The sequence below is a fragment of the Gossypium raimondii genome, chromosome 12 (genome assembly GCF_025698545.1).
Source record: "Gossypium raimondii isolate GPD5lz chromosome 12, ASM2569854v1, whole genome shotgun sequence".
Taxonomy (NCBI): domain Eukaryota; kingdom Viridiplantae; phylum Streptophyta; class Magnoliopsida; order Malvales; family Malvaceae; genus Gossypium; species Gossypium raimondii.
Genome location: NC_068576.1, coordinates 35078138 through 35100649, shown reverse-complemented (window position 1 = coordinate 35100649; position 22512 = coordinate 35078138). Strand labels below are relative to the sequence as shown.

Sequence of the window (22512 nt, the reverse complement as noted above, 5' to 3'; positions counted from 1 at the left end):
ATCTAATATACAAAACTAATTTGTCCATTTTTGAGAAAATTTAGTATAAGAGCCTTGAGTGTAGTTTTACCAAATACCTTAATCTCTTTTTTAGAAAAAGTCTTATATTCAAGTATAGTAGAGGGACCAAAATCAAATTTGACGGTTAATTAACAGGCATACCAAACATTAAAAATCTCATTTTAAGTTAAAAATGGAAATAGAATATATATTCAATCACAATCGAAGGATACACACATATTATATAAAATACTAAAGGAACGAAACTACCAGTCTTTGTCTTGAACTGACCCACGGCCACCAACAGTGTGTATAGCAGAACTCTAGCTTTCAACCATCTTTTCTTTTTTAATCTTAACACCAGTTAACATACGAAACCCTGTTTTCTCTCCCTCTAAACCACCCATCATCACCCTCCATTGTCTTCTCTCTCTCTAAAGAGATGAGTGCAGCCAACAATGGAACCGGGCCATGCGGAGCCTGTAAGTTCCTCAGGCGAAAATGCGTGAGAGGGTGCGTGTTCGCGCCGTATTTCGACTCGGACCAAGGCACGGCTCACTTCGCGGCGGTGCACAAGGTGTTTGGCGCCAGCAATGCTGCCAAGTTGCTGCAGGGAACGCCGGTTCACAGGCGTGTCGACGCCGTGTTCACGCTTTGTTACGAGGCTTTAGCTAGGGTTAGAGACCCTGTTTATGGCTGTGCTGGCCATATATTCACCCTCCAACAGCAGGTAAAAATTAAATCCCTCTTATTGTTATTATTATGAATTTCTTTTTTCCTGGGGGGCGGCGGTGAAGAATTTATTCAAGAAGATAAACACAAATCTATTTTTGTTAAGTTTTTGAGGGTTTTTTTTAATTGTTTTGCGTTTGGTCCTTAGGGTTTATTTCAAAAAGGGTTTATTTCCTATTCTTTTTTTTTGAGTTTTGGGGCCTGCATGCAATTAAACAACAACAACACACATTTTTCTTTCTTCTTTACATGCACCAGCAGGGTTACAAGTTTTCTCAATTACAGCAGTGAGCAATAATATCATAATAGAGAAGCTTGTTCTTGTTCATATTTACTAGGGTAATTCAGTTAAGGTAAATTTTGATTTCTATGTTTAATTTGGTAGCTCGAGGGTTTTTTTGTTTTAATATTAAGATTAAATGGCATTATGTGGTTTAATGAATTTTTGACATGATTTCTAGTAAAATAAGCATAAGTACTTAGTGAAGAAAAAAAGAAAACACAACTTTAATGCCAACTATCATATTGAACATTAAAATCGAATTTAATTACTTGTACAAAATTTAACTTAAATGAACGTTAAAACTAAACTCAAATACTAAATCGCGATAATATAAAATTGAAGATTAAATCTAACACCCAAATTTGGCATTAAGTAACCAGCTGTTTCATAGCATAGGCCTCGTCTAGTTGTTTCATGCAAATCCTTTTACATAGTCAAAGCTTTCACAGTTGTAACCCCTATATATTTATTTGTTGAACACCGAAATTTAATTGGAGATTAGCTAGTTTTATTAGGGACTTTTCTTTTTTTTAAATAATTGAAATTGCACAAAATTTTGCCCTTCCCCAAGAGAGAGAGGGGTTGCTTGCCGGAGCCAGCAAGCAAAGTTTAGCAACTCGAGAAATATTCTGAGGTGTTTTGGTTGACTTAGTCCTTTTCTCTTGGTATTTTTTTATTTGCTAAGAGAATATAATATGGAGTAAGGTTTATGGTGTAATCGAGTTAAGTTAAGCTTGAATAGAAATAAGTTTGAGCTTGGATTAGATTTAAAATTTTCAAGTTTGATATTAATTTTCATACTTTAGTTTAGTTAAGTTTATTCATCTTTAAATTTGAGTTCGATTGTACTTAAACTCTTTCCATATAATGAGCATAAAAATTGTAATTTCGAATATAAAACATATTAAGATGAAAGCTTGAATAGGCTTGCAAGTCGTTGGAATATCTAATATTATGATGCTTGAATTCGGGTAAATTGATAGTTCAGGCTGCTCAAGCTCGACTCGATAATTACCGAATTAAATTGAATTCAAATTTTTTTTCAAATTAAATAGGCACCCATATCTAATCAGCGTATATAAACAATAATTATATATGTATGTATATATTTGTATGGATATTTTTCACATAATTCAAAGGTAAACTTAATATTTGATATAAACTTATCTTATGCTGTGTAGGTAGTGAATTTACAGGCAGAGTTAGCCTACATTCAGGCCCGACTTTCGACGTTGCAGTGTCTCTCTCTAGTGCTGCCGCAGTCGCAGGCTGAATGCCGATCGCCGACGACGTTTCATTCCGCGTCGGAATTAGGATCTGACTTGGTATGTTCTTCTGATACATCCATGAACGTCTTTGATCTGCCACAACCGCAACAGACTTCAATCGAACTCGCGGGTTCTCCAAATCCTTTCAATCGAGTAACGGAAGACGAAGACCTTCAAGCTTTAGCCTGGGAACTCGTCTCCCAATGTCACCCCGGTGTACGATTCCGGCCTTCAACTTCTGGCTAATTGAATTTTCCGATTGTTGTTTAAGTTTTGATGTGGTTTGTCACGGTTAACCACTATTGATTTCTGGAATGTAATGAAACTGTCACATGTTTGGCTTTAGACACCTAAAAACAACCCAACTTTGCAAAGTTCCAATGCAGGGAAAAACTCCCAAGTGCAGGACTTGACACCAAAAAGATGATACCTTTTTTAATCACCTCATAATCAAAAGCAAAAGCAAGCTGAAAATCGAAGCAAAGGCTGCAGTCCCAAACAACCAAGCCACAAACCAATTAATCCCATCACAGAAAAGAAAGCTTTCCATGTGTCATGCACGGTTGCTGGCAGGGAATGGATGGAGCACCCCACTCACAAGCAAAAGCTGAATCCTGAACAAGATCAAAAGGCCATAATGAAGTAGAAAGATTAGTTTACTCTTCATTAATTTACCCATATTTTAAATTAAAAAATACATTCTAATAGTTATAATAGATATTCTCTCTATTATAAAAGTCAGACAAGCTTTTACTTTCATGTCGTTAACTGATTGCTTTGCTGGTCACATTATTGCAAAAATCCTTACCAAATACCAACAACTACCCACCGCTCGGTCTGAAGCTTTTGAGCTTTCAACCTTTCCAACAATGGCAGCGGTATGATTATAACACCATACTGTTTCTTTTTTTGTTCAATTTAATCCCAAAGTCCACTCATTATTTTTATTTTATTTTGTTGTTAACAGATAATTGGTGAGTCTCCAAAGCTTGCTCTGTATTCATACTGGCAAAGCTCATGTTCATGGCGAGTTCGCTTCGCTTTAAACCTCAAAGGTTTTAACTTCAATCATCAGCTTATTCCCTCTTATATCTAATTTGGGTTTCTTCTCGAATTCATTAATTCAGTAGGTTTCCAGTAATTTTGGTACTGATTTTTTAATTGGGTTTTTGTTAGGGATTTCGTATGAGTACAAAGCTGTTAATCTTTCAAAAGGAGAGCAGTTTACACCAGGTGAGCTATACATACATACATATATATATATGGTAGAATGGAAACATACTAAAAAGACCATTTTTTTTTTCTTTTGTTGTTGCTGCTGTTGTTGCAGAGTTTGAGAAATTGAACCCTCTGCATTTTGTTCCTGTTCTTGTTGATGGTGATGTTGTCGTGTCTGATTCATATGCAATCTTGTTGGTTAGTGTTCTTAATTCCAATATTGATTTCACTCTAAGATTAGCAACCATTAGAAATTCTTTTAGGGGTTGGAATTTAATTATAACTTATGATTTTATCATTTAGGAAGGGATTCAATTTTCTTTTTCATTTTTAAGGAGGTAAAATGCAATTTACCCTATATAAACTTTTAAATTTTTTTTATTTATAAAAGGACTAAAAGCGATTTTTCATTTCTAGGGCTGTCCTCTTGTATTAAAAAAGAAAAGAAAAAGTAAATCCCACTCAATTCACAAAACTATTAGTAAGTTTACATTTTAGTTATTCAACTTTAAAATGTTACAAAATAATCACCTGACTGTTTGAAAGTTTTCATTTTAGTCACTGAACTATTTGAAAGTTTTCATTTAAGTCATCGAATTATTCGAAAGTTTTTATTTAAGTTACTTGGCTATTAAGTTTTTTTTTTTTTCAAAAAAACATTCAACTAGCGAGTTTTAAGTGACAATTTGATGATCGGTACAGTGGATTAGTACCCTTCGATGAATAGAAGAACATGCCTTAGATCCAAGTTGATCTTACAGTTAGTGTAGGAGATTGAAGAAGAAAGCTATTTGGATTTTGGTTTGCAAATTCGTGATGTTCGAAGTTATTTCATGATAATGAACTGAACTGTAAAAGAAAAGGGGAAAGAATTTCGATTGGTGCAAACAGTACAAACACAGAATGCTATACAACAACAGTTTTAATAGTCTAGTGACTTAAAATTTTCAAATAATTAGTGATCAATTTTAACGTTTTGAAGTCGAGTGATCAAAACATAAACCTACTAATAATTTAGTGTATGAAATTTGTTGATATTGTCATTAGATGTGGTGCTTTGGCTTTCATTTCAGCTGGATTGTTTAATTTGGTACATTTTTTTGTTAGTATTTGGAAGAAAAATACCCTCAAAGAGCTCTCTTACCAGCTGATCCCCAGCTTAAAGCTCTGAATCTTCAGGTAAGTATCTTGGAGTATGGCTTTATGCTCATGATCCGAACCCGTAAAACCCGAATTTAAAGTAATTTAGCCTGATTTGATTATGAAATGTCAACAAGTAAAACTCGTCAAAATCCTAAATTTGAAATTACCTAAGAATAAGTAACTCTAAATGACTTGGAATTAAAGTGATCAAATTTGAATATTACCCTCGACTCGAAGAGGATTATACTCAGACCGTAAAACGGATATGAAAACATGTAATTATACCCAAAAAAAAAGAGTGACAAACCACGAAATAGACTTGCATTGAAAAGCCTGAACCTCAAACCTGAATGGCATAAACCCAAAAATACCCGAAACTGAAACTGCCCCAAATCCCAAATAATCAGAAAATTTTAAAACTCGAATTGACGCACCTGCTCAATTGATAGTTCACTAACTAGTTTGTCATCCACAGGTTGCCAGCATAGTCACCTCCAGCATACAGCCTCTTCATATGCTGTCAACCTTGGTATATTCTGTTTTTTTATATATACACACACATATGAATTTATATATATATACACATTCATGTGTTCATGTTTTAATTCAATTTGATACCCTCTTTTCATGGTTCTTAGAAATATCTTGAGCAAAATGTTGGTCCACAAGAATCACTTTTGTTTGCTCAAACTAATGTGGAAAAAGGTTTCAATGGTAAGTGATTTCAGTTCATAATTAACTTTCATTCGTGTTTGTGTCGTCGTGTATATGTAAAAAGAGCCTCTAACCGATAATCGGAGTTTCGCGAAATACTTAACGCAACCTTTTGCTTGCTTTACTTGCATTGCAGCTCTCGAGAAGTTGCTGAAAGACATCAACGGCAAATATGCAACCGGAGACGAAGTATACATGGTACATTCGTCATTGTTGGAGTCTTTCCGATTTGATGTTAAACCCTCGATGAATTCTTACATGTTTAATTTGTCTGTCTCAGGCTGATGTATTTATGGCACCTCAGATAGCTGCGGCGATGCAACGGTTTAAAATCGACATGGTAAACGAGTCTTTGAACGCTTAAAACATCACTTTTATGCTCCATTAATTCTCGAAACTTGTATGTCGGATTAATTAGCACTCAAGAAACCGACTGTATGTGCTGGATTTTCCTTTTGCAGTCCAAGTACCCTAGATTGTGTCGGATATTCGAGTCGTTGAAGGCGTTACTGGAATTCTTAGATGCCTCGCCTGAAAGACAACCTGATGCTGTACCTTAACTTGAGTGAGAAGTAACCAACAATAAGAGCTTGTTGCCTGTCCTGTATTTGTATTAATTTGTTTGGAGATTTTAGTGGTTATTATGTTGTTTGGTTTTAAATCCTGTTTTGTTGTTTTTATTTGAGTGATCAGAAACTCGTAATATGTATTATTTCGTGGCATTGTTGTTGTTGTAACAATGTTAAATCGAATGTCAAGCTTACCATTAGGCTTGGACTAGTATGTTTTGTTCGGCTTTTGGGCTTTTGACCATCCCTTTAGGTATAGTTCAAAATAGTATAAATTATATTTAAAGTCGTTAAACTATTAGTAAATTTTATGTTTTGGTTACTTAATTTCAAGAAATTACAAAAATGGTTATTAAATTATTCAAAAGTATTCATTTAAGTTACTGGGTTGTTAAAATCATTATTGTATGATCTTCTTTGTTCACACTGTTTTAACTAGAGGTGTTCATGGGCCGGGCCGGGCCCATAAAAAATTTGGCCCGAGTCCTAGGCCCGGGCCCGGCCCGAAATATGGGCCTAGAATTTTGTCCAGGCCCGGCTTGGGGAAAAATTCCTAAGCCCGGGTCTGGCCCGACCCGACCCATTTTTTAAATAAACACAAAAATAATTTTAGAAAATTAAAAAAAGTATTTTAAAAATATTTTAAAAATAAAAAAATTATTTTAAAATATTTTTAAAAATAAAAAATATATATTTATTATGTTCAAGGTGGTCCGGACCAAAAAGTGGTGCCGAGGTCTGGCCTATTTTCTAAACGGGCCTCATTTTTTTGCCCAAGCCCATATTTCGAGCCTATATTTTTACTCAAACCCTCCCATATTTTGGGCGAGGCGGTCGAGGCGGGCAGGCGCCTTACCTATGAACACCTCTAGTTTTAACCAATCAAAAGCTCTACTTCCCATTCTCTTCTACAATATTTATTTATTTTTATGAAAGAACGTCACGAATCCGTGAACCAAAATCCAAATAACTTTCTTCTTCGATCTGTGACACTAATTATTATATCAACTTAGATCTAAGGTATGATCTCTTACTTGTTGATGAATACTGATTTACTATACTAATCATTAAATCATTGCTTGGAGCTCACTATTTGAATTTTTATTTAAATTTAACAACCTAATGACTTAAATAAAAACTTGAATAGTTTAGTAACTTAAATGAAAACTTTTAAATAGTCCAATGATCATTTTGTAATTTTTTGAAGCCAAGTGACCAAAACATTCTATTATTTTATAGACATTGGATGTAGTTTACCCATTTAAAAATGGGTAAAAAGACTTCTCAATCACTCAAAATTTTAAAATTGAGCAAATTGATCCCTTTAAAAACTTCGAGCAATTAAGGACAATTAATCGATTGTACATAATTTTGATTGATATAATAAAAAATTAACCCTTTGATGTTTACATGTTTTGTCAATTTAGTATTGTTTCTAAAAAAATAACAAATTTAGCCTAAACATTTACACATTTACACAAATGTTGCAAGTTAAATTTATAAAATCATTACCAACTTGACAGAACGTGTAAATTATGAGAGCTAAATTTGTTATAATACCAATCAAATTTATGTATAGTTGGCAGAAAACATAAACACATTGATTAATTGTCCTTAATTGCTCACATTTGAAATTGATAGGATTAAATTGCTCCAATTTTTCTCATCGGGACCAAGTTGATCAATTGTAAAATAAGAAGGACTAGAAGGATATATTTACCAGAAAATGCAAAGGAACTAAATATTGCTTTTATTACTCACTGACTCACTGACTCACTCTCTTTCTCTCGTCTTCTGTATAGTTAGCCTGATTTGATTATGAAATGTCAACAAGTAAAACTCGTCAAAATCCTAAATTTGAAATTACCTAAGAATAAGTAACTCTAAATGACTTGGAATTAAAGTGATCAAATTTGAATATTACCCTCGACTCGAAGAGGATTATACTCAGACCGTAAAACGGATATGAAAACATGTAATTATACCCAAAAAAAAAGAGTGACAAACCACGAAATAGACTTGCATTGAAAAGCCTGAACCTCAAACCTGAATGGCATAAACCCAAAAATACCCGAAACTGAAACTGCCCCAAATCCCAAATAATCAGAAAATTTTAAAACTCGAATTGACGCACCTGCTCAATTGATAGTTCACTAACTAGTTTGTCATCCACAGGTTGCCAGCATAGTCACCTCCAGCATACAGCCTCTTCATATGCTGTCAACCTTGGTATATTCTGTTTTTATATATACACACATATGAATTTATATATATATACACATTCATGTGTTCATGTTTTAATTCAATTTGATACCCTCTTTTCATGGTTCTTAGAAATATCTTGAGCAAAATGTTGGTCCACAAGAATCACTTTTGTTTGCTCAAACTAATGTGGAAAAAGGTTTCAATGGTAAGTGATTTCAGTTCATAATTAACTTTCATTCGTGTTTGTGTCGTCGTGTATATGTAAAAAGAGCCTCTAACCGATAATCGGAGTTTCGCGAAATACTTAACGCAACCTTTTGCTTGCTTTACTTGCATTGCAGCTCTCGAGAAGTTGCTGAAAGACATCAACGGCAAATATGCAACCGGAGACGAAGTATACATGGTACATTCGTCATTGTTGGAGTCTTTCCGATTTGATGTTAAACCCTCGATGAATTCTTACATGTTTAATTTGTCTGTCTCAGGCTGATGTATTTATGGCACCTCAGATAGCTGCGGCGATGCAGCGGTTTAAAATCGACATGGTAAACGAGTCTTTGAACGCTTAAAACATCACTTTTATGCTCCATTAATTCTCGAAACTTGTATGTCGGATTAATTAGCACTCAAGAAACCGACTGTATGTGCTGGATTTTCCTTTTGCAGTCCAAGTACCCTAGATTGTGTCGGATATTCGAGTCGTTGAAGGCGTTACTGGAATTCTTAGATGCCTCGCCTGAAAGACAACCTGATGCTGTACCTTAACTTGAGTGAGAAGTAACCAACAATAAGAGCTTGTTGCCTGTCCTGTATTTGTATTAATTTGTTTGGAGATTTTAGTGGTTATTATGTTGTTTGGTTTTTAAATCCTGTTTTGTTGTTTTTTATTTGAGTGATCAGAAACTCGTAATATGTATTATTTCGTGGCATTGTTGTTGTTGTAACAATGTTAAATCGAATGTCAAGCTTACCATTAGGCTTGGACTAGTATGTTTTGTTCGGCTTTTGGGCTTTTGACCATCCCTTTAGGTATAGTTCAAAATAGTATAAATTATATTTAAAGTCGTTAAACTATTAGTAAATTTTATGTTTTGGTTACTTAATTTCAAGAAATTACAAAAATGGTTATTAAATTATTCAAAAGTATTCATTTAAGTTCTTGGGTTGTTAAAATCATTATTGTATGATCTTCTTTGTTCACTTGTTTTAACTAGAGGTGTTCATGGGCGGGCAGGCCCATAAAAATTTGCCCGAGTCCTAGGCCGGGCCCGGCCAAATATGGGCCTAGAATTTTGTCCAGCAGGCTTGGGAAAAATTCCTAAGCCAGTCCAGCCCGACCGACCCATTTTTAAATAAACACAAAAATAATTTTAGAAAATTAAAAAAAGTATTTTAAAAATATTTTAAAAATAAAAAAATTATTTTAAAATATTTTTAAAAATAAAAAATATATATTTATTATGTTCGGGCAGGGTCCGGACCAAAAAAGTGGTGCCCGAGGCCCGGCCTATTTTCTAAACGGGCCTCATTTTTTTGCCCAAGCCCATATTTCGAGCCTATATTTTTACTCAAACCCTCCCATATTTTGGGCGGGCAGTCGGGCCGGGCCGGGCCGCCCGGCCTATGAACACCTCTAGTTTTAACCAATCAAAAGCTCTACTTCCCATTCTCTTCTACAATATTTATTTATTTTTATGAAAGAACGTCACGAATCCGTGAACCAAAATCCAAATAACTTTCTTCTTCGATCTGTGACACTAATTATTATATCAACTTAGATCTAAGGTATGATCTCTTACTTGTTGATGAATCTTGATTTACTATACTAATCATTAAATCATTGCTTGGAGCTCACTATTTGAATTTTTATTTAAATTTAACAACCTAATGACTTAAATAAAAACTTGAATAGTTTAGTAACTTAAATGAAAACTTTTAAATAGTCCAATGATCATTTTGTAATTTTTTGAAGCCAAGTGACCAAAACATTCTATTATTTTATAGACATTGGATGTAGTTTACCCATTTAAAAATGGGTAAAAGACTTCTCAATCACTCAAAATTTTAAAATTGAGCAAATTGATCCCTTTAAAAACTTCGAGCAATTAAGGACAATTAATCGATTGTACATAATTTTGATTGATATAATAAAAAATTAACCCTTTGATGTTTACATGTTTTGTCAATTTAGTATTGTTTCTAAAAAAATAACAAATTTAGCCTAAACATTTACACATTTACACAAATGTTGCAAGTTAAATTTATAAAATCATTACCAACTTGACGAGCGTGTAAATTATGAGAGCTAAATTTGTTATAATACCAATCAAATTTATGTATAGTTGGCAGAAAACATAAACACATTGATTAATTGTCCTTAATTGCTCACATTTGAAATTGATAGGATTAAATTGCTCCAATTTTTCTCATCGGGACCAAGTTGATCAATTGTAAAAATAAGAAGGACTAGAAGGATATATTTACCAGAAAATGCAAAGGAACTAAATATTGCTTTTATTACTCACTGACTCACTGACTCACTCTCTCTTTCTCTCGTCTTCTGTATAGTATCATGGATTCCATACTTATCTGGAATCACAAATCCCATAAACTCTAGGTTAAACTAGATTTCTTATTTTCATACCAAAAATCTCAGAGCAAAATTTTTAAAAAAATCCTGTTTCTTTGTTCTTATTCCAGTATCATCCTTGTTCTCTAAGTAATAATTCAAAGACAACCTTAATTTTTCACTTGTTTTTCAAGCAGTTGTCAGAACCATAAAAAGAAACCCGGAAAAAAGATCAATTTTGTCTCTTGTTTTGTAATTTTATTGTCTGGGTATTATGCATAGATCTGGAACAACTATGGCTTGGAACGTGTTCAAGTTTTGTACGGTCCTGAGAGGCCTTGGCTCGATCATGATCCTGTTGGTTTTAGGGGTCGTCGGTGTCACTTATTACGCCGTCGTTTTCACCAATTACGGACCTGCTTTGTTCGATGGTGGCCTTCACTCGTTCATTGCTGTTGTTGTATTGATCTTATTTCATTTCTTGGTAAATCCCTAAAATTAAATCCTTTTTTTATGATGGGGTTTTGAGTTTGGTCTTAAATTTTATTCCCTTTTTGTGTTTAGATGTTATGAATCTGTAAAAATTTCATTTTTAATTGCTAAAAATATAAGCTTGGGTTAAATTTGAACCACACGCTTCCTTTTGGACCCCTTTTTTAGATTTAGGGTTTCCAATTTTAGATTCTAAATTAATAAATTGGGTTTTGGGGATTGTGATTAGTGTAATCGGATCAAACCTGAAACCCTAAAAACTTAAACCCTAAACCTTCGAAGAATGTATGATTTGGGTCTAAATGTTGGAAATTTGATGGGATTCTGCAGTTGGTTTTGCTGTTATGGAGTTACTTCACTGTCGTTTTGACTGATTCCGGTACTGTGCCGCCTAACTGGAAACCGGCTTCGGATGAGGAAAGAGGGGAGGTTGACCCATTGAATGAGTCGGAGTTTGACGGTTTGCAGCCGGACCTGTCAAGTCAAAGGATTCGATATTGTTGGAAGTGCAACCAGTTTAAACCACCTCGTTGCCATCATTGTTCTGTTTGTACGTTCGAGATTTATCGGTTCCGTTTCTTTTTATATCTGCTTATGAAATCGTTGTTCATGATGATCGGTTTTAGGTGGGCGGTGTGTGCTAAAGATGGACCATCATTGTGTATGGGTTGTCAATTGTGTTGGTGCATTGAATTATAAGTATTTCCTTCTGTTCTTGGTATGCCTGCTTTATCTATATCAGTTTTGTCGTTACTATTTTCAAAATGCATAAATCGAGCTTGCCGAGTGTTTCTTTTCTGGCTTGTTGCTTGATTGTAACATAGGTTGAAGTAATGGTTCTGTTTGCTTGCTGTTCGTTTGACTTCGATTTTAAACCTCGATGCAGTTCTACACATTCCTCGAGACAAGTCTTGTGACGTTGGCCTTATTCTCTCATTTCTTAGCATTCTTTAGCGATGAAGAAATTCCCGGAACTACTGCCACCCTTGCTACAACTTTTCTGTCCTTCGGTACGGGTTGCTCGGCCAGTTTTCTTCTAACCTGTTCAACAATTTTTTCCTGACCATGTGCTAATGTATTACAATTTTCTCGTGTCACAGTTTTGAATCTGGCGTTTGCATTGAGTGTCTTTGGGTTTTTGATCATGCACGTATCTTTGGTGTCCGCTAACACCACAACTATTGAGGTATTGTATTCATTTGAATTCTATTACCGTGTCATAATAGTGCGTACACGTGTGAAACTATTCATTTTCGGAAAAAACTCAAATGCTGTAACGCCAAGCACATCAACTGAATATCCTAACGAGAATTTTGGTCCATCTTTCGGCTGGATACGTGGTGTATTCTCCCTTTATAGGACTAAAATGCAATATAAATAGACTTAGCATTTACTGAAAAAAAATTCTTTGGTCGTATTTCGAACAGGCATATGAGAAGAAAACTACTCCGAAATGGCGTTATGACCTAGGCCGAAAGAAAAATTTTGAACAGGTTAACTTTTTTATCTTTGTTTGACAAGTCCTTATGGCTTCCGTAAGCTTTCCTGGAGTTTGCATTCTTTATAGCTGGTCTGTATGCTGTATTAACTGTCATCGATCTTCGTTGTTCTCAAGTTTTGGTGCTTGTATATATACAGGTGTTTGGAACAGACAAGCGATACTGGTTCATTCCAGCTTACTCGGACGAGGATTTACGACGAATTCCAGCACTTCAGGGTCTCGAATTCCCATCGAACCCTGATTTTGATTCCGAGGAGTTCTAAAAAGTCCACAACCGGGAAACTTGGATAAATTTTCTTGTAATTTTAGATACAGGAAGCCCTCCGACATTGCTTCCTTGTTTTTGTACAGGTATTCCGGCTCTAACTGTTCGTTTTCATGTGACATTTGTACATGCTGACTGAAAATATAGAAGAAAATGGTTTTGTATTTCAAATTTGCTTGAATTTTTTGTACTTGTATTAATGTCGTCTGTTTATTTTTTTTAATAATCATATTATATGTTCTGATCATATATGCTATTTTGATAAAGTCCTAGAATTACCTACCGTTCCTCTTCAACCCATAAATAGGAAGATAATGCGCTTCAGCAACAATGTCCATACCAATCGAGTTAAGATTCAATCGGCAACATTAATAGCATTAATATATTATTGAGTATCATATTAGTTTAATCCATTAAATATGGGGGTTGTGTTAATTATACCTTATATTAAACCACCCAAGATATGACAATTACTCTAATAGAAGGGTACTAATTTCAAATTTGGAGATCACTTAAAAATTTGAGCCACGTCTAGTGAATTAATTCTTACGGGTCGGGTTTGGATAAAGCGTTTCTATAGTTCAGCTTGAAGTTAAGTTAAATATTACAAATATATATTTTTAATATTTTATTACTTTTTGAACTATATAATGAGCTTTTTAAGGTTGGGTTTGAATTTTTTTGGAACCGAGCCAGTCCATGAATAGGTATAATAAGGAGCTCTATGCAAGAGTTTTGCCGCTAAGTTTATAATTTTATGTGGCATGAATTTTGTATTAAAAAGTTTAGATAAAACTAATGGTGTAAATGATATACCGGTGCTCACAAGTTACTTAAGTTCAATTTTAAAAAAAGTTGAACTTGATTTGGTAATTATCAAGCTGAGCTAGAGCTATCGGTCAAGTTGAATTCGGGTTTAGTAATACTTGATTTGAATGGCTTGCAAGCCTTGTCGAGTTTTTTTATTTATATTTTTATATTATTAAATCATTAATATATATTATTAACCTTGAACTTAATTATTGAGTCAAGCTTAAGCTCGAGTACAAAAATTGGTAAATGATCTTAATCGAGCTCGAATTCAAACTTAAAAATAGAAGTTTGATCGAATTCAAATCGAGTATTGAACTCCAAATTTTGACTTGATTACATCCCTATATAAAACTATAAATTTCTAAAAACTAAGAAAATAATTTAATTATTTTTTTAAAAGGTAAATTTATTAATTCATTCAATAAATGGAACCATACAATTCAGAGAGAAAATAATAGCAAACACTCGTAGTAGATGGTGAATGACAAGCTTCATCAACACAACAAAGGCTTTAGCCTCAACATCAATAGAACATTATGACACATTGACAATTGGCTTTGTCACAACTCAAGAATGACATATTTGAGTGATTGCAAGCACTTAATATGATAAGGAAATCAGTCCTGGATGGTCCAATGCGGTGAGCAAAAATCGACAAAAGAATCGAGCATTCATCAAACTAGAGAGGATGACAATAAAATCATCCATAAAATCACTTGTAAAACTAAGGCCACGTTCTCCTTTACGTTTTAGAAGGACTTTTGCAATAAAAAGTCTTTTTCTCTTAAAATGAATGAAGAACGGCCTCCATTTCCTCAAAAAATTCACCATTTAAACGTCATTTTCTCCGGACGAAGAAGCTAAAAATTTCACCATCTAAAAAGCTTGAAGTGCTTTTGGCTGATAATTGACCAAATTAACCTGTCTCCCCCCTCCCCCCCAAAAAAAAAAAACGTTCTTTCCTTTTTTGTGAAAGCTCTATACCCATTTTTTTCACATTTTCGCTGTGAAAGCTGTTTCCTGTTCTTTGTTCCTCTTCCACAGGTGAGTTTGTTTTCTTCTTCTTCTCTTTAATTATTAGTTACTTTCCAAAAGCACTCTTCCAATAGAAAAAAAAAAGAGGGAAAATTCTGGCTTTTGTGCCTCTGCTGCTGCTTTGCTCTGTGCCTCTTTTGCTTTACCGCTTTGTAACTCTTCCAAACTATTTTAGTTGATAAAAATAGAAGAAATATAGACTAAATCAAAATTCGTATCCAAATTTCATATCGTTGCTGAATTTTCTGTATCTTTTGTATTTTAAAGTTTTGATGATGTTCTTTTTAATTGTTTCTAACGTTTAGCTTTACGATAAGAAACATTACTAATTACTCGAATTCAAGCTCTCCAATCTATTGTTGATATTTCGATACTGAAAATTAATTATATAAATGATCATAAAATCACATTCAACGGTTGGATTTTGCAATGAATCTCTGAATATTTAACAATTATTGTTATTTTTGAATGAATGAAACATACTTTCTTTCTTATGCACGAAAAATTGTTGTATTTTTTGGATTTTTTTTAAATTTTAGTAGGAAAAAAGTATGATTAATTCAGTTAAGTGATATTGCCATTAGATTAGACAGATAGCTCTTTGTAGTTGCTTATCTAAATGTGTTTGTTTGTGTCTATATATATGTGCAGTGGTTTTAAAATGGAGAATGTCATTCAAACCAGTAGAACTTTAACAGCTTTCTTTGGACTTAGGAAGTTATGCTTTGCGTTTCAAACATAATGAAAGATACCATGCCTGTGTTTCATTTTGGTTGAAGTTATCGTCGATTGTATGATTCTTACTTACCATCACTTATAGTGGGAAAGCAGTTTTTGATGTAGGGTAGATTTGTAGAAGCCTTCCTGCTTATAGAATACAGCTTTTTAAGGTTTACAGTAGGAACTTAGGGACAGGGATAGGAATCCAAAGAGGGTCGGATATCGGAGGAAGATTGCTAGAATTTTCTGAAGCATTGGAATGACAAGGAAATAAACTCATGGTTTTACCCTTGTGCTGTGAATCATCCCCTGAAGCATCATAGTAGTAGTTGAGAGAAGAAAGTAGGAATATGACAATGGAATTTCCATGACTTTATAGTAAACTCAAGACAACATAATCCCTAACTAATTGTCTGACTCTAAACTCAAAGATAGACTCAATAGACCACTCTTTTTCTGTTCCTGGAAGCAAATCCCAGACCTTCTGTGATGGGTTTTTGACTTCAATTTGTTCCAGAGGAACATACCTTATCGTCTAGAGTTTATAGCTTGTGGAAAATAAGATTTGATGTTATAACCACTTTAGTTGTAGATAAGAATCCTTTCACTATATGTTATAAGCTTTGATGTTCTCTTTATGGCATGTGATTATTTATATGATTGTTATTTGGTAAATTACTGTTGTGGATAAACTTTATATTTAATATACTGGACATTGGTATAATAGAATGAAGACCCAGGCTTGGAATATGAGCTATCAGTACTGCGACAAGCAATAGATTTAGGATTTACTTATTTCTTGGCACATGGAGATTTGAGGGCGAAAAAGAACTCCCTTTTCATCAAGAAACTCGTCATAAACTACTTCTACGCGTTCCTGTGGAGAAACTGTCGAGTTGGTGCAGCAAATATGAGTGTACCTCGCATGAATATCTTGCAAGTGGGCATGACATACATGGTTTGATGAGAGTTGCCATCGATTCAGAGCTGCCATTTTCTTGTTGATTCAAAGTATTGTTTTTGAGCTCAATAAGTTTGAGAATTAAGCCATGCATAAGAATCAAATATTTTGACATTCACAATTGGCCGCCAGTGGAAATTTTGCACTGAATCTGTTGTTTGTGCGTAGTATACTTTCATTTTTCCTTGGCTTCTTCGAGTTTAGCTTTTCAGGCAAGTCCATTGACAAACACTTTCTAGATTTACAACTCAAGTGCACGTTATATTCAATTTGTAAATGCTACTGTAAAATTTTTAGTATTTATATTTGGTATATAAATATTATCCCTTTTTAAAACTTCAATCCAAATATATGTAATATTTTAATTTGTTAAGTTTATGTTTTCTATGTTATGTTAATATATATTTAAATACATTTTAAAATAAAACAATACAAATGTGTTAAAAGCATTAATTAAAAATAAAAATAATTTTTATAATAATACAATTGTGTCAATATCTAATTACAAATATTTAATTATTATATTTAAATATTTAAATATAGTTTATATATTCGATTAACTTTAATAAATAATTAATATGGATTACTTAGAAATATTTAAAATTAATATTATATATTAAAATATTAACAATAAGTTATAATAAATTATTTTTATATTTTTGCTAAAATATCATAATATTAACTAATTTGAATATTATTTAAATACATATTTGTTACTTTATAATATCATGTCTAAAATGGACATTTTATTCTTCAAAAATACTTTTTGACAGCAATACCAAACACTCAAATTTTTCAAAAGCACTTCTTAAAAGTAGTTTTCCACAGCACTTCTCAAAAGCAATGAAGAACTGGCCCTAAGATTACATGTATAAGCAAGACTAAAATATGTGCTACAAGAGCATATAAAAACTTTTAAAACTAAAGACTTATTAAACAAACAAAAAACATATAAAACTTAAGACAATATGAGTCTAAATCAACACGTGAAATCATTTATTATTCTAAAATACTCTCAAAACAAAAACAAATTAAGAAGTTGACGAATAGTCACCCACTTTCTAAGAAAAACTACTGGTGGTCAGTGGAGTTTTAGCAAACGACAGACACTGTCATTTGTCTATTACAACTTATGGAGATAATAAAAATACCCACAATATAGATGTACAAACTGAAAAGAGAGAAGACATGTGTAGTGAATAAAAATAAAAAAGAAAGAAAGGGTTAATGGGAGAGGAAAAAAGCAAGTGATAGTCAGCCCGAAAGCTGACACTACCGCTGAGTAAAAGAAAAGATAAGAAGCAAACGATTTGGAGAAAAAAAAGAGAGTAATTTAATTATTTTGAATACTTGCCTTCTTATAACCGCACCACCAAATATTGGAGACCCCCCTCCCCCATTTTTTTTTCTTTTTCATTATTCTTTTGAAACTTTTTGAAAATTTCAATTACACCCCATAGGATTTTTGAAAAATTCTATTAAATTCTTTTAAAATTTCTAGAAATTCTCATTACAGCCTCATAATTTCAAAAAAGTTCAATTAAATCCCCAATTTTTTTTTAAAAAAATTCTCATTAAACCCCAACAAACAAATCATGCAGATCAAAGGAAACTGTTTACAGAACTGACAAGACAAATAAAACACAGAGAAAGAAACAAGTAAAATAACCTTTCAAGAATCCCCCCAAAAAAGAAAAAAAATTGGAAATGAGGCCATAAAACAATACAAACATCATGGGTAGGCTGTGATTGTCAATGCATTTGCCTGAGAAAAACAAACAATATAATCTTACTTAGATTCCAGTGTTGGCTGTTGGGGATTATTATTAAAAAATATCAACTTGATTGGTTTTGCACATCAAAATTTCCATTTTTGAAATTAATTTTCCATTATTAATAATATTATTTATTCTCTTGGCCGGTGAAGCTAATTTATTTATGTGGGAATATTTAAGCAAACTTGGAGGTTTGTTTTTAAAATTTAAAATTTTATTGATCTTTAAAACGTTTTAATTAAGTCTTGAAAGAATCGATCAGTTTCTTTCAACAACTTAATCATCTGTTTAAGCATTAAATGTTAATTAGGATACGATGTGGAGCATTCTTAAAGTATGTGGATTAAATTGTAAACATGTATTAAATATGAAATTGGAAATCTTATATTAAGGGGATTGAGAGAATTAAAATTCTTTTTTGGGTAGGTAGAGGAGCAAAGCTAAAGAATCGCGAGTTAAAATGATCTAAATTGAATAAATAATTTTTGTAAGGGCCAAAAAAATACATTTTTTTTCATTTGATCGAAGCTAAAAAGGATTAAAATTGAACTTTTAATAATTAAGAGGGACTAAAAAGAGAATTATATAATTTAACCAAGGAGAGACAAGGCTCCTACTCTTAGCTTTGCCATTGACGTGTGTATCTACCGTATGGGCAATTTGGATCTAACATGTTAAATAAGCATACGGTGTCTATAATCGAACATCTTAACCATTCAAATATATAGAAAATTTGTAATTTTGACCCTTCATAAAAATTAATTCTATAATCTAAGCTCTTTTAGAATAAAATTTTTAGCTTCACCACTTCAAAGTTTTACAATTTTATTTTAGCTCCCCAAATAAAATTTTTGACTTCATCGTTGTACAATATCATTAAAATTACACACATACTTGCATCAAATGCTCATGCTAGTTTGAACCAACATTTAATGCCAAATTAACAAAAAGGTTGACGAAATAACTTGATTGATACAATATCGATATATCAAGTACACAACTAAAACGTTTAAAGCTTAAGGACCGATTTGAAATCTAAGCCATAGTTGAAGGATTTGTAATGGAATTAACTCTTCACTTAAAAGCTGAATACTTTGGGAATGGCGTAAAGTAGAAATCAAATTCCAATGATTCAAAATTTCTAGGATTTGAGCTATATCTAGGAAGGTCACAAATTTATAAACAAGAACCATTGGTTCACGACTGGTGGGGGCAACTGTTCCAGGGACTTGTTGGCAGCATGTGGGAGCCATTGCCTACAACATGTTCTTTCTCTGCGATCATTTGCTTTATTCATTAATTTTTTTGTACATGGATCTTGATTTTCAGACAAGATTTATGTTATAAAATAGATTCAACACTGTGGGCTGTAAGTGGTTTTCGATATATTCTAGGTTGTCAAGCTTCCCCAATGTTGTAGGGTTGTGATGAATTTAGCTTCAACCAATAGGTTTAAATGAAGAAATTTTATAAAACTTATAAAAAGTGCTTTAAAGGAATAAAAACGAGTTTGTTTATATACATAAATGAATTGAATATGTTATGTTCGTGTTTGATTTATTTAATAAATGAACTTCAAAATGAAAAATTACATCCGAAGTTATTAAACTATTAGTAAGTTTATGTTTTGGTCACTCAATTTCAAAAAGTTACAAAATTGTCATGAACTATTCGAAAGTTTTTATTCAAGTCATTGGACTATTAAGTTTTTTTTTAAAAGTTCAGCTAGTGAGTTTTAAGCGACGATTCAATGATTAGTATAGTAGATCAACACCCATTGCGAGTAGAGGAACTTATCTTATCTCTAAGTCGATTTGACTATCAATGCCAGATATTAGAGAAAAAATTGTTTGGATTTTGGTTCGTAGATTCATAACATTCAAAGTTTTATGAAAAAAAAATTGAATTGTAGAAGAGAAGAGAATGTGAGCTTTTGATTGATGTCGATAGTGAGAATAAAGAAGGCTATACAACAACAATTTTAAAAATTCAGTAACTTAAATGAAATTTTTTGAATATTTTAATAATTATTTTGTAACTTTTCGAAGTTAAATAAATAGAACATAGACTTAATAAGAATTTAATGACTTTAAGTATAATCTATATAAGCAAGTGGGCTAAGACATTATCCCCATGACAGGACATGAATATGGCTGCAAACTGCTCCATACCATATATAATGATGTCTTAAAGTTTTGAGCTACTAACATTTCATTTTGCCCCATACCCATTGGGGGGGGGGGGATATTGGATATTGCATATTAATTTTGATATACGTGTTTAATGACCTTTTTATCTAAATTTTGATATATTCATATTTTTATATAAGATTTGGTTATTTAATACTTATCAATAAATTGTTAAAATAAGTGATAGTGTAATTTTTTTCTAACTTTTAAAATCATCTTTTTTCGAGAGGGTTTAATTAAATATCATCTCGGTTGGAATAAAATTAAGTTGGGATAGTAAAAGGGATGAATATTATATAAAAATATTATGGAGCTGTCATGTAAGAATCTCTTAAGAACCTACCTCATGCAAATATAATAATAGTAATTGTACCCCTCTCTATATATAAAACCAATGGCAAATGTATGGGTTACCAAACATATACTTTCAACTATTCAAGTTTCAAGCAAAACACAATATGGCTTTTTGGTCTGCTGAGAACGCCACCAAAGCTTATCTCCGAGCATTGAAAATGGTAACCAAAACCCACATTAGTCCATTGATGCTATGTATGTATGTACGTACTTATTTTGGATGTGTTTTGTTTTATAGGGGAAAAGAGGCAAAGAACCAGACGTATCGGAGTTCATATCCGCAATGGCGGCGGGCAACAACGCGCAGCTCATGGTAATGACATGTGCCGGCGTAGCAGGATCTACCGCGCTAGCTTTAATCGCTGCGGCACGTCAAACTGGCGGCAAAGTAGTATGCATCTTGAATAGTCTTGATGATTATGTCGCATCGAAAACCGCATTAGGCAACTACGGGGGGTCATTAACCTTCGTCATCGGAGATGCCAAAATGGTCCTAAACGATTACGAGACTGCCGATTTCGTGCTCATCGATTGCAACATCGACGGTCACAAGGAAGTATTGAAGGCAGCACAAGAGGGTACAAAGCATAATAGGGGTGCCCTTATTGTAGGGTACAATGCCCTTCATAAAGGACATGGTTGGAACAATGTTGATGAATTTAAGACCCATTTTTTGCCCATCGGAGATGGTTTGCTGGTGAACAGAAAAGCTCCGACGAGGAAAGGTGCCGGTGATGGGTTTAATAGTAGAAAAAGAAGCCGGTGGGTTGTTAAAATAGATAAATGGACCGGTGAGGAACATGTTTTTAGGATCACTTCACCATGTTTTTAGTTTCTAATAATATTAAAAGTTCATCATCAAGTTGTAGATAAATTATATAATATATTGACCAACATGTAATGTAATTACCCCCATCTGGCTCTGTGTTATTTTTTGGAACAAGTTGGATGTTATGTAAACAAGTTGTTCGACTCCTCTTAATCCATCTTTTCTAGATCTTATTTTTAGCACTTACACTTTTATATTATGCATTAATATTAGATGTGTTGAAAGTATATAAAATTATACATGGTTAGTGGAATAAATATAAGGGACAAAGTAAGATTTGGTATATGAATTTGTTAACTTTTTATACTTTGGTACTTGAATTTTTTTTTTTTGGGTCTATATTAGTCTCGAAACTTGGCATATTTTCTTAACATCATCATACATGTCGAAACCATTTTTTGAAAAACAAAAAATTTAGTTGTCGACTTGAAAATGAAATGAAAATTGGAGTCGCCACCAATCCTTTATTGAGATGTGATCGGTACACCTTAAAACAATTTTAGGTCTACGAATTTTGAGAAAATAGGTTCGGAAGTCGGTTACGCACGAGGAAGGGTTAGCACCCTCGTAACGCCCAAAATTGGTACCGAATTGATTGTTTAATGTCTTAGTGTCGAGAATTTGAAAAGATTTTAAAATACAATCCTTTGGAAAGAAAATTTGAATAAAATGAATTGTATGATAAGCCTCACTTATTTCAAAGAGATAAATTGTCACACTCAGTAAGTTAGGGTACAATATTTTAAATCCCCAAAATTAAGTTTATCTCCTAACTTTTAAAACCTATGCATTTTTGAGAAGGATATCTGATCATTTGGGTCAAATGAGAAAATCAAAACCCAGTAAATTAGGGCTCGATTTCACAAAATTCCTAAAT

The 22512-nt window shown here is 33.0% G+C and overlaps 4 protein-coding genes and 1 long non-coding RNA gene across 11 annotated transcripts; all 5 read left to right on the top strand.

Moving 5' to 3' along the window:
* Window positions 1-269: 269 nt before the first annotated feature.
* LOC105763801 (LOB domain-containing protein 19) lies at window positions 270-2657 on the top strand. Its single transcript, XM_012582149.2, has 2 exons — window positions 270-730; window positions 2197-2657. The coding sequence occupies exons 1-2, from the start codon at window positions 443-445 to the stop codon at window positions 2527-2529; spliced, it is 621 nt and encodes a 206-aa protein (XP_012437603.1). The 5' UTR covers window positions 270-442; the 3' UTR covers window positions 2530-2657.
* A 345-nt stretch (window positions 2658-3002) lies between these two features.
* LOC105763800 (glutathione S-transferase zeta class) lies at window positions 3003-9119 on the top strand. Of its 6 annotated transcripts, none has more exons than XM_052624695.1 (10): window positions 3003-3161; window positions 3251-3338; window positions 3460-3516; window positions 3614-3699; window positions 4609-4680; window positions 8103-8156; window positions 8262-8337; window positions 8474-8535; window positions 8618-8677; window positions 8799-9119. In XM_052624695.1, exons 1-10 carry the CDS (start codon window positions 3042-3044, stop codon window positions 8895-8897), a joined length of 774 nt encoding a protein of 257 aa, XP_052480655.1. In that variant the 5' UTR covers window positions 3003-3041; the 3' UTR covers window positions 8898-9119. The 6 variants fall into 6 exon arrangements, with proteins under 6 accessions (XP_052480655.1, XP_052480658.1, XP_052480656.1 ...); XM_052624698.1 differs by lacking the exon at window positions 8103-8156 and adding an exon at window positions 5120-5173; XM_052624696.1 differs by lacking the exons at window positions 8103-8156; window positions 8262-8337 and adding exons at window positions 5120-5173; window positions 5283-5358.
* A 1553-nt stretch (window positions 9120-10672) lies between these two features.
* LOC105763798 (probable protein S-acyltransferase 14) lies at window positions 10673-13130 on the top strand. 2 transcript variants are annotated; one of them, XM_012582146.2, is made up of 7 exons: window positions 10675-11185; window positions 11524-11743; window positions 11820-11911; window positions 12080-12203; window positions 12294-12379; window positions 12621-12686; window positions 12832-13130. In XM_012582146.2, the coding sequence occupies exons 1-7, from the start codon at window positions 10976-10978 to the stop codon at window positions 12955-12957; spliced, it is 924 nt and encodes a 307-aa protein (XP_012437600.1). In that variant the 5' UTR covers window positions 10675-10975; the 3' UTR covers window positions 12958-13130. The 2 variants fall into 2 exon arrangements, with proteins under 2 accessions (XP_012437601.1, XP_012437600.1); XM_012582147.2 differs by lacking the exon at window positions 12621-12686 and having other exon boundaries at window positions 10673-11185.
* Window positions 13131-14545: 1415 nt separating this feature from the next.
* Window positions 14546-16824, top strand: LOC105763797 (uncharacterized). The gene is made up of 2 exons (XR_001124428.2): window positions 14546-14816; window positions 16255-16824. It is a non-coding gene; the product is annotated as an uncharacterized LOC105763797 (long non-coding RNA).
* A 4059-nt stretch (window positions 16825-20883) lies between these two features.
* LOC105762423 (uncharacterized) lies at window positions 20884-21771 on the top strand. Its single transcript, XM_012580229.2, has 2 exons — window positions 20884-20967; window positions 21045-21771. The coding sequence occupies exons 1-2, from the start codon at window positions 20911-20913 to the stop codon at window positions 21636-21638; spliced, it is 651 nt and encodes a 216-aa protein (XP_012435683.1). The 5' UTR covers window positions 20884-20910; the 3' UTR covers window positions 21639-21771.
* Window positions 21772-22512: the final 741 nt, after the last annotated feature.